The 15,518-nt window shown below is 32.4% G+C and overlaps 1 protein-coding gene across 1 annotated transcript; it reads right to left on the bottom strand.

Annotated features, from left to right (window-relative positions):
• Positions 1–5,056: 5,056 nt before the first annotated feature.
• Positions 5,057–7,828, bottom strand: XTH9 (xyloglucan endotransglucosylase/hydrolase 9). Its single transcript, XM_021433458.2, has 4 exons — positions 7,545–7,828; positions 7,122–7,222; positions 6,400–6,593; positions 5,057–5,663 (listed from the first exon to the last, which is right to left on the bottom strand). The coding sequence occupies exons 1-4, from the start codon at positions 7,711–7,713 to the stop codon at positions 5,231–5,233; spliced, it is 897 nt and encodes a 298-aa protein (XP_021289133.1). The 5' UTR covers positions 7,714–7,828; the 3' UTR covers positions 5,057–5,230.
• Positions 7,829–15,518: the final 7,690 nt, after the last annotated feature.

Raw genomic sequence — 15,518 nt, 5'->3', positions numbered from 1 at the left:
CACACCATGGTTGCAAAATGTTACACGTCGTGGCTACAATAAGCTTCCATCTTCAATAGTCTCAATGTCACAAGAAACTTGGAAACTAATAGTGTCATAATACTAATACCTTATTTTCTCTTCAACCTCAAGTATACTAATACCATACTCATACCATATTTTCCCACTTACAATATTATCATAGTTCTAGTGCCATGTATTCACCATTTTTTTTTTTGCCAATGCCTACAAGTACTTTTTTCCTCTTTCTTACACTTTGTCTTATCATTATTTTACTCATAAACATTTTTTTTTCTTAATTCTTTATTCGCTACTTGTGAACCTCACACTTTTAATGAAGCATTTAAGTTTCTCAAATAGAGAAGTGCCATGCATAAGGAGGTCAAAGCTCTTGAGGTTAATCAAACATGGTTTTTGTTAGTCCTAATGGAGTGTTAGAAGGTGAATAGTACTTTTAAAAAAATTTGAAGGAAACTCTTAAGGTTGACAAACTTTTAAAATATTTTGACAAAGAAAGTTTAAAACTTGTGAAGGCAAAAAGACATCAAGTAAAGAAAAGGTAAAGAGAAGTGGAAAAAATACAAATATTTATAGTGGTTTGATCCCATTGACCTACATCTTCTACCTTGATCTTCTAATCAAGAATTTTTAACCCAATTCCAATAAACCAATGGAATTAACAGCTTTTACCATACTTTTCCCAAGTGAGCTCTTAACTCAAGCAAAAAACTCTTATAAAATTCTCCAAGCTTTCTTAAGCTTAGTCTACTCTTAGAGTATCTCTCACACTCTAAGTAAGCAACTAATACAAAGAAGATAGAGTACAATTGATCATCCAGATGATTTAGGATGCACAAAGTTAAGTTCAAAGCTCTCTTTTACGAAGATAAGAGGGAAGCATAATAAAAAGAAAACTCTAAGACCCTTCTAAGCTCAATTCTTGCTCTTGGATGGTTTTCTCTTGCATTTATGATTGTTTAAAGCCTTTTTTATGCTTGAAGGATGATTTCTAGCAATTAAAGATAGTTTAGAAGAAATCTATTGATTATTTTGTCCTTTAGCGATTTTTTTGAATCTAGTCAACTAGCCTATTTAATTGATTAAAGTCTTTTTGCTTGTCTCTTTGTTTTTCATGTTGATCAATTAATCTTGGCTTTAACCAATTAAAACTTCCCTATATTCTCTTTAATCAATTAATCTACTCTTTAACTGATTAAAGTTTTCTTGAATCTCTAACGATCATCTTGTAATCGATTAATTTGAACCTTATGTTAATCGATTAATATTCACATTGAAGCTCTAAAATGCTTTCTATTGCTACTTTAGTCATTTAAACCTTATGGTTAATCAATTAAAGTGTTCCATGAAGCTTTAAATCCTTTTACAAGCTTATTAATTGATTAAATCGTGGTGTTAATCGATTAAACTTGTTCCTTAAGCCCCATATCTCTTCCAATACGTCTTTAATCGATTAATCCTTGTGTGCATCAATTAAAGGCTTCTTTGAAATTTTGAATTCTTTCTTTTAGGCTTGATTGATTGATTAAACTGATATGTTAGTCAATTAAACCTTTGAAAATGTCCTTTAACTTGCTTTAATCACTATCTTGAGACTTGAAACATATTAACAAATTACAACTTTACTCCTACACACTCAAGTAACATAGTTAGATTTAAAGAATGGGGAATGTTTTATTATCATAAAAAACATATAGAGTCAACGGTCTTTAGTTCCTTTGTCTGATGGTAAGATAGCTATTGGTTCTAAATGGATCTTTAAAATTAAAAGACACTCTAATAGCACCATAAAACAATGTAAAGCTCATTTGGTTGCTGAAGGCTGCACCTATTGTAAAACTTGTCACAATTCGTGTGTTACTCACTATTGTTACTACATGACATTGGCTTTTTCATTAGTTAGATGTTCAAGATACCTTTCTTCATGGTGATTAACATAAGAAATTTTATATGTAACTACCTCCTCGGTATTGATTTAAGGAGGAGAATCTTGTTTCTCGTCTTCACAAGTCCTTAGATGGACTTAAGCAAGCTTCTATGTATGATGCTTGCTTTGTCTCATCCCGCGCTAATCACTCATTATTCTATATGTATCAAGGTACATCTTTTGTATTTGTGCTCCTATATGTTGACGACATGGTTATTACTGGCAATGACAAATTTGCTATTGAGATTTTTAAACTTATTTCCATACTCATTTTTGAATTAATGATCTTGGTGCCTAGAAATATTTCCTTAACATAAAAGTTGTTTGTCCTTCAAATGACTTATATTTAACATAGAGGAAATACACATTTTATATTCTTAAGGATTATGGTTTTCTAGGTTTTAAAATTGCTGAATTTCTTATGGAACAAAGCTTGAGGCTTACTGATTTTGTTGGAAAACAACTACAGGATCCTTCTTAGTATAGGTGCCTCATTGGTCGATTAATTTATCTCACTATTAGGCTTGATATTGCTTATTTAGTGCACATTCGAATCAGTTCATGCATATTACACATAAACCTCATTTGGATGCAACCTATCTTCTCCTTCATTATTTGAAAATTTCTCCTAAGCAAGGCCATTTCCTTTCAGCCGATAATTCTCTCTAATTATTTGCATTTATATTCCAATTGGGTAATTGTCCAATGATTCATCGTTTGATAACTAGCTATTGTATCTTTCTTGGTCTTAGTCCCATTTCTTGATAGAGCATTACTCTTTTATAAAAGCTTAGGTGGCGTTTAGTAATTTAATCTATTTTTTTAAGTAAAAATAAAAACACTGTTTCTATTTTTAAAAAAAGAAATAAAACACGTTTGGTAAAATTCTTGTTACAAGAAACTTTTTAAAATAAAAACATGCAAAACATACTTGGTAATATCATATATTTGTTTTTGTTATATACTAACTTCAAAAAATATAGCAAAATAAAAAACAATTAAGTCATATAAATCATCCAATATGCAAAATACCATTCGTATAATTGTTTTTCAAAGTGCAAAACTTGAACTAAGAGGTAAGAATACAATCAAAGACATAAGATTCAAAGAAAAAAGTGATAATTAGAACAATGACTTTAAAAAATAACATTAAAACCAATCATCTACCATGAACACTTGCCTAAATTTGGTTCACAATCTCATCTCTCACACGGGCCATTCGGCAAAGTTGACCATGAGTTATATCAATGTCAATGAGCCAGACAAAGAGAGAGGACAAGAGAAGGAAAAAGAAACTCGTCTGAGGTGGATCATATATGAAGAAACTTGCCTAAGGTGGAAAAGCAAACGGATCAGACATAAAAACAAAAAAGGATTTAGTGTGTGGTTATTAGAAGAGAGAGAGAAACAAAGAAAAAAAAACAAGAGAAAGGTGGTTTGGTGTTGGTCTAATTGGAAATGAGGTAATTCAGTGTATTTTTTAAAAAAAGCAAAAAAAAAAATGCAAAACACTTTCTTGTGTCTGTGTTTTTTGTAGCAAATTTCAAAAACATTTTGACAAAGAAAAAATAAAAACAGGGTTACCAAATATTGTTTTTGTTAATGTTTCCATAATTATGCAAACAAAAACAAAAAAAACAACAAACACCTGTATTATCAAACGGGACCTTAATATCATCCATAACAATGATTACTTATAAAATTATTTGATTGAAATCTTTATTGAAAGATTTTGGTAATTTTTTGTCCAATCTCTTTATTTTGATTATCAATGCTGTTCGTGAGAAACTAAAAGCTGGCTTCCATTTTAATGATTCCATTTTCACCTAGTTGTTGACTTACGCACTCAAACCTCTTTGGCAATGAACGTTTTTCTTTTTTTACACGCTAAGTTGGGCATTCAGAATTTTCATGCTCTAACTTAAGAGAGAGTATTCAAGCAATATTTTCTCTTTATTAGATCTTAGTATATTGTTACATTTATTGCAATATATTTTCTATATATGATTAGTCAAACACTTTTATGTATATACTTGACTTTTTAATCAATACAAAATAAAACAATTTAGTCCCAATCACATTTTCTTAATGTATATATTGACACCCCGGTTTAGTTCTTTCTATGTCCAATTGAAGTTCCCAGTGACGGCAGCTCAGTAGAAAAATTCTATTAGGATCTATATATAAATAATTCATCATGCTATTAAGAATCCTAAAGATTGGAGAAATAAATCTGTTAATTTTTGCATGCAGTATTCTTGAAGAAATGAACACGGTGAGGTTGGTAAATGTAATGTTTGGCATATTTCATGGCATAGTTTAAGGAATCGAATAAATTAGAGAATTTATTCTGATGAGCTACCAAAAGAAGTAAAATTTTTGGGGATGCCACATATATATTGATAAAAGGAGGATGGTGGGTGAAATGATTTATGACTTTGTGAAATGATTCCAAAAACCTGTGTTACTATCGGCAACCAACTTCATGCTTTATCGTTTCTTTTCTGCTATCATGCGGTCCTCCGACAGATTAAACACCAGTTTTAGCACTTTCTGGTCTGTAATTTGACAGGATAGTCAAAGACAGCCTTGTAAACTCGGGAGTACCATTCGTTTGAGACGCTTGGAGTTATCTTATCACCCACCACAAAAAGTGACCTCCAAGTCCTCTTTGGACCATAATCCCGAATATTTCAGTGTCATTGATACAAGCATATCTAACTACAATTAAATTAATTATGATGCATTTGATTGGATAGGTTGACACATTTCAACGAAACCATAGCTTAAAAAGCTCCTATACCATTAAAGCCTTTGCGTTCTCGGTAAGCAATAATGTATCAAGTTGAATGCGAATCCTGAGAGGAGAAGGGACAGAGCGCTCAGAAAAACCTCAAATTTCGCAATGCTTTGGGGTCCATTACGCCAGGCTTTTATCCATCGACCCATCAGTCGTGACTTGTCTCTTCTTGGTCCCCGCATGACAGCCCGTGAGTAACTGTCCCTGTAGTCAGAAACGTAGCCAATGGGTGCCCACTGAAATATATAACTTGCAGAGTAGAATAACATGCCCCGTAAGAGCAGAAACAATTCTGATGAGGTTACGCAACAGAAACAAAAAGACTATTAGTCTATGAGATTATCATACAATGTGGAAACTAAATAAACCAAAATATGAAACATGGAGTACATGTTTTTATGACTATGACGACATCCCCTGGCCCATACAACAAATATTTACAATGCACCCCACCCAACAGAACCACGCCCTTCCATAGCCATGAACTAAGCACCATCGCTATGGCGATGGTGCTCACACTCTACAGGCATGACAGGAAACCTAGCAGTATCACTACAATAGTCATAGACCAAGTGGTTGGCCCTGACCCACAAGAGTTGGTGGCTCTGGTGCAAACTTAACTCGGACATTGTAGGCTCATCCCACCAGAACCTCTTCTGTCCACTGCTGCTACATTTCTTAGCATTCTCATCTGCCGCCACCGACACTGGGCACTCGCATGCGTCTATTTTGAAGCCTTTGTAGGAGGCAACGAATGGTGCATGGCTCCAATCAGTCTTGACAAGGCCACCCTGCGTGGCCCAGTCATCAGCGTTCCATATCGAGCTGTATACGCCCATGGCTTGATCTTTAGGAAAGGGAATTCCTTTGTGTTCCATGTTTGTGTGCACTCTTATTGGGGTCTCATCCACTAGAAATCTGAATAAAGAAAACAAGGATATATCAGAACAATTTCAAGCACCAAGAATATAATACAGAAGCAAACGATCAAGCAATGCCAAAAACCAAAAGGCACAGAAATCTATATATACCTACCAACCTGGCAATAAGTACATTCATATTTTAAAATAAAATAATCATTAATGCCTTTTTCCAAAAAGAATGGAACCTTTGGTGCTGTAACACAAATCTTTAGGAAATCCTAGACTCCATATTTAATCAATTATAAATCATCGATATCAAGATTGGCAAATACCAAGATGAATCTGACTATGCCACTGCCACAACAACCAAAACCCACCCACACAACACAGAAAGCAGAAGAAATTCACCGAGATCGCCTGTGCAGTGAATGGAACTATTACAATCCGAGGGCCAAGGCTATGACAAGAAATTAAAAATAGTAAAGAGTATACATCTGTCTGCATCTTTATTACATCAATCAAGAATCGGTCCCCTTGTTTCCATTACTTTCGTTTTTTGTGCAGTTTTGCAAACCAGAGTCAGTCTAGCTCATTTGGCACAAATGAGACCCCGCATAGTATAGCTTACTCAGCACAAGACAACGCAAATTTTATCATTTCTTTACAGCTTTTCGTGACAAATTGACAATCAAAACGTACAAAATTACAGACATATACGCATAACATTGTATACAAGCACTTTTCATAGAAAACATTGTGTATAAGTAAATGATACTTAAAACAACACTTACAGAACTTGGCGCTCGTTCCAACGGATGGAGTACGAGTGGAAGTCCTTGGTGGGGTCATACCAAAGGCTCATCCTTTGCTCCCTGTTGCCTACACCATTCACGTAAACATTGGTCTGAACAAGGTAGGGTTCACCTGTGGTATTGCCTAGGAACTCGAAATCAAACTCATTATGATTTGGACCGTCCGATGACATCTGCGTCAAACAAACATCAAAGCAGATGTCAATAACACGAAAATAAATGATGAGTTGATCAGTGTCTGAATGTGACATGTGAGTCAGAATTACCAAATCAAACCAATTAAGATGCTAATTGAAGTCAATGACATGAGGAAAAAAGGCTTATTCACTACAAATCATTGTTTTCACAGATCATGGTGGGGACAAGGCTAAATAAATGTAAAATGAATTGACTTTAAAGTGATTCACAAGTGTGTAAAGAGAGGGTAGCTGCAATTAGTACTAGCCTCGACATAAGAAAAGAAAAGGCCAAGTTTTGATTGTCTGCAACTGGAAAATATTGTTCATTACAATATGCAAATTATGGCGAATTATTATTGAATGGGGACCCATGTCATGATTCAGGAATTACCCAGCTGAGCTGTTATCCACCTTATGTGCGTATAAAGGTTACTAAAAGGCTGAATGCAGAACAGACTCATAAAAAAGAGAAGACAAACACTTTTTCTTTGGGAGGTAAATTGTGTAATATAATATACTCACATAGTAAGCAGTGACAGTCCCAGCAGAGTCACCCTCGACAAGCTTAATCTGCATGGTTACTTCTCCAAACAAGTACTTGCTCTTTGATGCAAACCCAGCACCTGGAATCACCAACCCACCATTTCATTAATATATAAGTTGATAAAAGGAAAAAATACAATTAATAGTATAGCAGATACCGATTTTTCAGAAGGATAACACAAAAACAGCTGAATGGACAGCATAATACAGAAAAAAAAATTAGAGTTTGCAGTGATTGTTTTCAAAGGAAAACAGTGATTCTTGAGTTTGTGAAACGAGGGTCAATGGTATTGTTCCAGAAAAGTACACAAGCTTTGAGCTTGATGGAGGTTTTAATGGGACAAAATGCTGAAAACTGAAAAGTTGCCCTATTTTTTTGGTAAAGAAAACGGTGATATTTACCAGAATAGTTATCAAGTTTGAGTCTAAGGAGGTCTCCTTCATAGATGAAGTGATCCATAGCCCAACCAGGTTGGAAAAGCTCATCAAACTTAGCTGAGCTTGCCAAACTTAGCACCATAAGACCCACAAAGAAACCCAAAGCCACAGACATTTTAAACAAGACAGCCATGGGAGTGAGAAAGCACTAGACAGATGCAAAGAGAAGAGGGGAGACAGCAGTAAGTAGGATAGAGAGCTTAGTGAAGCTTCTACTCTGAAAATACTCTGTAGAGACTCTCTACGCACAAGCAAGACTGGCTCATTTTATAGCCAAAACTTCCATTGGCTTGTTTCACAAGCTGCAGATGGGACAGCGGGGCAGTGTCCCCACTTAATGACTAATTCCACTGGCCACATGACATGCCACGTCACCCGAATTCATTTTAGCCACGTGAGATATTTAAAACAACAAGAAAAATGACAAGTAATCCGAAAATTAAAAGAATGTAGCCGTTGCTCTGCCATTGCCCATTTCCACCCGACCCTTATCTGGACCAAAGCTGGGGACTGTGTGGGGGCACTAAGTTGGACATGTCTCTGTTCCAAAGGGCTGGTACACAGATTTTACGCAATGGCATGAAGCCACGTGGACAATACAGCTGTTTTTCTTAGCTGTCCAGTTGTCACTGGCAGAGTGAGATAAAAAGCTCCCTATTTTGCTCGGAGTCTCTGGCCCAAAACAAATAGATACCTACTCGCCTGTTTGCCGTAATGAAATGCACTCGCTGGGTTATGTTGACACGTATGGCCGATTAGAGGGAGAATGTGTGGTGAAGTAGGGAATAAGAGTCGTGGGACAATGTCACTGTCTTCTTTGTTTTTTGTTTTACTTTGCTGAGGTGAGGTCAGTGCCAGCTGGACAGTACAGGCGCACTGTATATCTCCATATCTTTAAATATTAAGGTGGGGGAATTTAATTCCAAGGAAATGCTAATTTTTTGAAGCCTTGATATGTGTGCCAATTTGTTTTTTAATTTTGAGGAATTTTTCCATTACTAACATTAGACATTAGTTTAATATAATGAAATAAAGAAATGAAACACAACAGTGATAGATTTGGTCATATATCTATATAATTTGGAATTTGGTTAAGTAAACGTTGGCAGATATTTGGGATGGGCATTATGACATTAAGTGGGGATCCAAGATTTCCTAACAACTACTAGAAAAAGTGATATCAATAAATTTCGTTTTTATTTGACTTTTGTCTTTATTCTTTCAAGTGATGTTAACCTTCTTTAGGGGACAGGGGCCTAAAATCAAGTGTGGTTCACTTCATAGAGGCGTTAAGACTTAAGAGCTTCCATAATTGAAAACATTTGTAGTAATGCCATTCTGGTCATTTTTGTATTTTAGGTGTAGCTTCTATTCTTGTCATTAATATAAGCACCTCAGCTGTAGTGTGAGATGCATATGCAAATTGAGTCAATTTCCATCAACTTACTATTAAAAATATCACACAACATTGATCATCTTTTCTTCTGAGGCATGATTAGTAACACTAGTATTATGTTTTTGTTAGGTGAATGGTCAACGTGGTATGAATAAAGCCATAAAAGGGCAGAAATCGGGTAGGCTGCTTAGCTGTTGCTTACAAATTTAAATCTGACGGGCTTTGGGTAATGATGCTAATGAACAAAAGAAAAAAGAGAGATTAGTACTATGAACCTGGGGTAGAGTTGAGTTGATTTGATCGGATTAAAAAAGCAAGGAATGGTCTTTTTCCATCTCTTTTTTCCCTAAGGTGTGACCCTTTCTCCCAAATTGAGTACACTGCCAATGTTTTCTTGACGAACTCTCTTCGCTGTAACAACACTAACCAAATGCAAATGACAAAGATGGCTCTTGGGAGCTGCATGGTTCATCGGTCGCATGATGGTACGGCCACCTTTACCGAGTAAAATGAGGCAAGGGTCCGCCATTATCCCAGCTCCAAAAAGTACCATGCTGACTCTGCAATCTCAGAGAGCTTCTGACAGTCCAATTACGAAGCTCCGCGTGGCAAGATATTTTGGGGAAAATGGCTGTACTAATCAGTACGTACAGTCTACGGTTGGAAAGAGGTAGAGCTGGAAGGTGATAAACATTTAAAGGGCAGCCTTTATGGCTTCAAACAGGCGATTGGTGATTGACGTTTAAATGGATGAATAGATGTTAATACGAACGACGATTGCTCGCAGATAAGGGTCCCTCGATCTTATCTTTAGAGATGGGTCTGAAATGATAACCTGCTCCACTAGCTACTATTACAGTGTCAGTACTATCTTCTTTCGTGTTTGCAGTACAAAGGCTAGCAGAGCTATTGAACACCTATCTAAACAGCCATCTTGCACTTGCTCAACATTTTTGATCTGGGATAACCTTAATATAACAGTAGGATACAATCCCGTTTACTTACATTTGATCATCACATTCACGCACCACGAACTCTGGTAAAAGGTTTTCATTTCAAATTCTACTTCAAAAGCTACTATAATTTTTTCTAGTTGTTTACTCTCCTATTTTAACTCGTTTGTTTTTTGCGAATTTTTCTTGCAATTCATCTTAGGTGGATTGAGAATAAATAGCCCCAGACTATAAAGTAATTGTAAAAGCACCTACAGACTCAAATGATTATTATTCTTACGTTGAAATTTAGTACCGATAATGACTCCATGAACCCAATGATTGATGCCTTTCGTGAATGACAATGGTGAATAAAGCAGCCTTAATTAAACCACGTTCAAGAATGTTAATACCGCTACTTTTCTTCCACTTTCCACTTCAAAGTTTTTGAACAAAATCAAAGTATTACCTTTTTATTAGATCTATCCCTTAGTCGACTCATCAACTTTGCTTCAATCTATGAATTAGGTTGATTTTAATGAATATATTGATAAAAGTAACCTAAGAACCAAGTTTCATAATCTCTTCAACTGTCACGTAACTAAAAATATAAAAAATATTTACAATGCTATATAGGTATGAGTTTTTTTTAAAAAATAGACCTAATGTATAAGACATTTTTTTTAATAATTTTTTTATAATTTTAATTAGTTTTAGCTAAAAGAATTAACATTTGAACAAAATTACGTTAAATAAAATCGATCTATTTGTTTGACTCCATACCTTAACCTGAAATCTATTAATGGGTTAAATATGTTTATGTTTGTGCCTTAAATCAACTCATATTCTTTTAGCTTTCCTTACTAGGCCATTCATTTTTGAAGTATTCCTTAATAAAAAGAAAAACGTTTAAGCTTTTGAAGCATTTTGGAATAATTTTTAATACACGAAAAGAATTTTTGAACATTTTAAGCATTTTTAAACATTTTGGAGTAATTTTTTATATATGAAAAAAAACTTTTAAATATTTTGAGTATTTTTTGTCAAATAGGTATATTCGTTAACTATATTATTAAATGAAATATGGTATATAGTTTGAAATTATTGATTTTATTAAATAAAATTCAGTAATTTTAGTGATTTTTATGCATTGCATAATTGATTTTGGGTATGGTGATGACTTCTCATCTCATTATTAAATTTTATATCTAAAAACATTTGTTAAGTAAATAAGGATAAAATACTATAATTTTTTAAATTTTGATTAAAATTATATAAAAAATTATTAATTTTTAAAATAAACATTTTATCCTAAAACTACAAATACTGTTAATAAAAATAATAAAAAATAAAATATTTTTTATTAATTTAAAAATTATTATTATATTTAAAAAAAATAAAAAGCACCAATTGGTTTTCCGTAACCTCCCAAGAAAGGGGAGCATTGGTCGGTGCTCCCAAAGCAGGGGAGCACTAATCGAGGCTCCCTAGGGGCAGCGACGAACTTAAAATTCCTTTTCGTGGTGTCATAATTAAAATAATTATAATAATAATTAAAAAATATAAATATATTTAAAATCATAAATAAAAAATTTTAATATTAAATTAAAAAATTATAAATTTAGTATATTCATTTAATATTTAAAAATAAAAATATTTAAAATGACTATAATTGTTTACAATTATTTTTCATATTTTGAAAATGGTGTATGATATTATTAATAGAAATATTATCAAATTCATCTTTTTGAATATACGTCACAAAGCAATCATTCATCCAAAATTACTACTCGTTAGCATAAACTAAGATACTAGAATTAAATAAACTATGATTTTACATAATAAATTATCAAATTCAATAACTAATAATATGATAATTTTCTATTTATTAATCAAAACTAAATACAAGCATTTTCAAATCACATAAAGTTAAATACAAAAATCAAATAATTAAACAATCTATCTACAAAATAAATAAAAAACATAATTTCAATATATTATTTGACATGCAATATTATTTTTTACTAGCTAGATTATAATCATGAACCCAAACTATAAAATTAATCAAAAAATATTTAGACATAAAATATTTAAAAGCTTAATTTTAGTTAAAAATTACTTACAATTGAAACCTAGATAAGTTACTTTAAGAGTAAAAAACATAAGCAAGGATCGAAAAAAGGAATGATTTGAATTTTTGGATAAGAAAAGTAGTTTAGGTTTTGGTTTCTTAATAAAATCTTAAATTATAGAAGGAAGTTTTTTTCCTTTTTCATGTAGTATTAAATTATAAAATATAAATTACTTTTTCATGAATCCCTTTTATTTGAAGTTATTGACCCCATTTCTTATAAAATTATAAAAAAAATAAAGTCATTTGTATATTAATTGCCCTAAACTATAAATAAATATTATAAAAATTAAAGTTTTTAGAAACACCATTCTCTTGTTCATGGGTCCGCCCATGCGAAGGGGAGCTTCGGAAAATAGAGTAGTTTTTTTTAATTAATAAAAAATAATTAAAAAATAAAATTATATACTTATAATTATAAAAATTAATTACGAGTAAAATTGGTTTTCTATTCTTATTATGTTAGTAAGTTGATAAAAATATTAATAGTTGATTAATAACTTGATCTAGGTGTCTAACAAAATTTTTTTTTGAGATAGAGTATTTATTTTAAAAATTAATAAATTTTTTATGATTTTAACCAAAATTTAAGATTTTGATTCAATAAACAAATATTATAATAAAAAACTGTTGCATATACTAATACATGTCCTACGGGTACAAATCTATGCACTGAATCAAAAAACCTAAATACTTTGGCAGTTTGGTGACGTGTCAGGAGACGATTGGTTTGGCTGTGGCGGAGTAGGGACAAGGGAGTAAGTGGCACAGCGTGCACACGTGAAATACGTTGGAGATGTAGCGGTGGTGACGGCTAAATTAAGCAATGGAAAAAGTGTGAGAAAAGGCCAAAATGGAAAGTTTCACAGTCGCACGTGATTCTTCTGCAGTTTCCATGTTGTGGAATTTGATGCGCACTCCTTATCCAATTCTAATGTTTTTTTCTTTCTGAGGCCACTTGACGACAGACAACTTCCATCGTAGTAAGCTTCGAATGTTTTGCAAATCGGTCCGGGCAGTAATTGAATAGTTGGTAAATTTTTATGCCCTTTTTTGGGCCTCTTTTGATGCTTTTGGAAGTGTCGTAACAAGCAAATGATCTGAGGTTATTCTAAAATGCCAAGAATTTGTATTGCAAGATCTACATCACCTTACAAGAATTGAGGTTTGTATGATAAAATTGACAGATTCATCTTGACCATATGTTGTCTAGGCAAAGCCCATAATCCGTATTACCATATCGGTAGTTATCTCTCTCCATCCGTAGCCTAGGAGATGCAAAATTTTGATAGTCTCTAAGCTAGTCTTATGCTCAATCCAGTTAATTAAAATGAAGTAATTCACACCAACAGACAATTGATTATATTCTCAGTGACAGAAGCTTCAGAACATAATTATTAGTAGCATTTTGAGCATTTGATTCATTAGTTAGTATTTGATCCTTTAACAATAAAGAGTAAAGTTCAAATATTTCTTCTTTTAATTATAAATAAAATTTAATTATTAATAAGAATTTAAGTGTGGTGGTAAAGATTTTGATATACTTGTTAAAAGTTTTAAATTCGAACATCAACAAGAGTATATAATGTTTTAAAGAATAAAAGCATCACGTATCAAAAGAATTAAAAACTTTTTTTTTTAATTTTTTGAAAAGACCTCACTCAAAGAAAATATCTTTTCTTTTGTGTTTCTCTTTTTTATATATATTTTTATTTTTTTCATGAAAGAAAGAAAAGAATCCTTTCTTTTTCATGTTTATTTCCTTTTTTAAAAAAAGAAAAGAGAGAAAACTATTCTTTTGAGATTTTGAACGTGAAAGTAATAAGAAAACTTTCTAAAAAATAGAAAAATAACGATGTCAAAAAATCTTATTCTTCTCTCTTTTATAATAAGACAATAAGAGAAAGGAAAGAAAATACTTTTGTTTTTGTTTTTTAAAAATATATCATTTTGACACCTATTATTTTTATTTTAACAAAATGGAGATTGCTAGGACAAAATTATTCTTTAGTGCGTCCTAAATTAGAATGTACTCTTCATTACAAGTTAGATATGGCTTTACTTATAAGAGGGCTTCTCACGTCTTTTTATATGCTAAGTTTGGTTTCACTCAAAGCTAAAGTTTCTCAAATTATTCTTTGTTGTCGTTCCACTTGGACTAGTAAGGTACCGGGTTCTCACCCATTATAAGTTTCAAATCAACTAAATTTTATTTAAGTGAGAGTGTTTCACTAATCCACACGAAAGTTATCATCCCACGAAAGCATAATTACTTAACCTCTGTTTAATGAGGATAGAGCTCGAGTAAAAGATTCATGTATGAATGCAATGTGCCGTGTGCGAAGTAATGTACCAACTTTTAATCACTCATCTCATGCTTTTCTATCTTAAATGCCCTATAATTATTAAAGCAAATAAATAAATGATAATAAATAATATACAATCACAAAAAAGTAAATAAAATAATATTATTTAATATTAAAAAAATAAAAACATTATCAATTTATTAAGATTTAAGTATTAACTTGACTCTCGAATATCTCAATGGAGTCGTCAATCTCTCGTTATGCTTTCTCTTTGGAATCTTCTCTAAGGCTTTTTTTGCTTTTCCAAAGTTTTTCTAATTGTTGCTCTCCCTATGATTACTTTGCTCTCTGCTATTTACACATGTGTAGAGGATACCAATTTTGGCACCATCTATGGCATTCTTGCTGGATGGCCTCAGTCCAGGTGTGAGAAGTCGTCCCTGGCAGAGGACGTTTTGCACCTTCGTATTGTTTTTTTGTCCCCTTCCCTTGCCAGATGGCCTTTTGGCCTTTTATTTTCTTGTTTCAATTTTTGCAGAATGTTGTTGTTTTAATCTTTAATCATGTTCTTATTTAGTTATTTGTTGTATTTTGATATGCTTTGGCCTTAATTAATTTAAATAAACCTGTTTAAGCACAAGGCCTAAATACTTGACCTGAATTCTAAGCCCACAGCACTCATGAAACAAAGACAGGTCCAAAAACCATTAAAGCCCAATTCTGAATCTGGGTATAATATCAATCCATAAACAAATAAAATAAAATGAGATAAAAATAATAAAAAGAAAAAAATTTAATAATAATAATTAAATTAATGAAATTCATAATAATAATAAAAATAAATTAAATAAAAAAATTGGTGTCTACAACACCCAGCACTTCGACGACTCCAATGTCAATTATTAGGAAATAACACTCTTGGCAACTTTTAGTGGTGTCCACCGGCCCACAAGTCTGTCGAACATTCCAATGGATCTGGGCACCCTCGATTCACATTCACATAAAGCTTAGATAAAATAGGACATGAGTTTTTTACTTAAAAATATACACTATCTTGAACCCATAAAAAAATTATATATATATATTGAAATCTTATTTCCCAAAACAAGTTTGAAATTATTTTCAAATATTAGTAGTATTTTCTTTCCTAATAAAGATTTTACATATATATAT

This window comes from Theobroma umbraticum, unplaced genomic scaffold, assembly GCF_002168275.2.
Source record: "Theobroma umbraticum cultivar Fairchild unplaced genomic scaffold, ASM216827v3 scaffold_30.0, whole genome shotgun sequence".
NCBI lineage: Eukaryota > Viridiplantae > Streptophyta > Magnoliopsida > Malvales > Malvaceae > Theobroma > Theobroma umbraticum.
This window is presented reverse-complemented; position numbering and strand designations above follow the sequence as displayed.

Bases quoted from the DNA above. Each gene is read 5' to 3' on its own strand.
- XTH9 (XM_021433458.2), bottom strand. From the start codon at position 7,713: ATGGCTGTCTTGTTTAAAATGTCTGTGGCTTTGGGTTTCTTTGTGGGT. The intron at 7,223-7,544 runs GTAAATATCACC...TGGTGATTCCAG, and splicing joins CAAACTTGATAACTATTCTG to GTGCTGGGTTTGCATCAAAG. The intron at 6,594-7,121 runs GTGAGTATATTA...TGTTTGACGCAG, and splicing joins GGACTGTCACTGCTTACTAT to ATGTCATCGGACGGTCCAAA.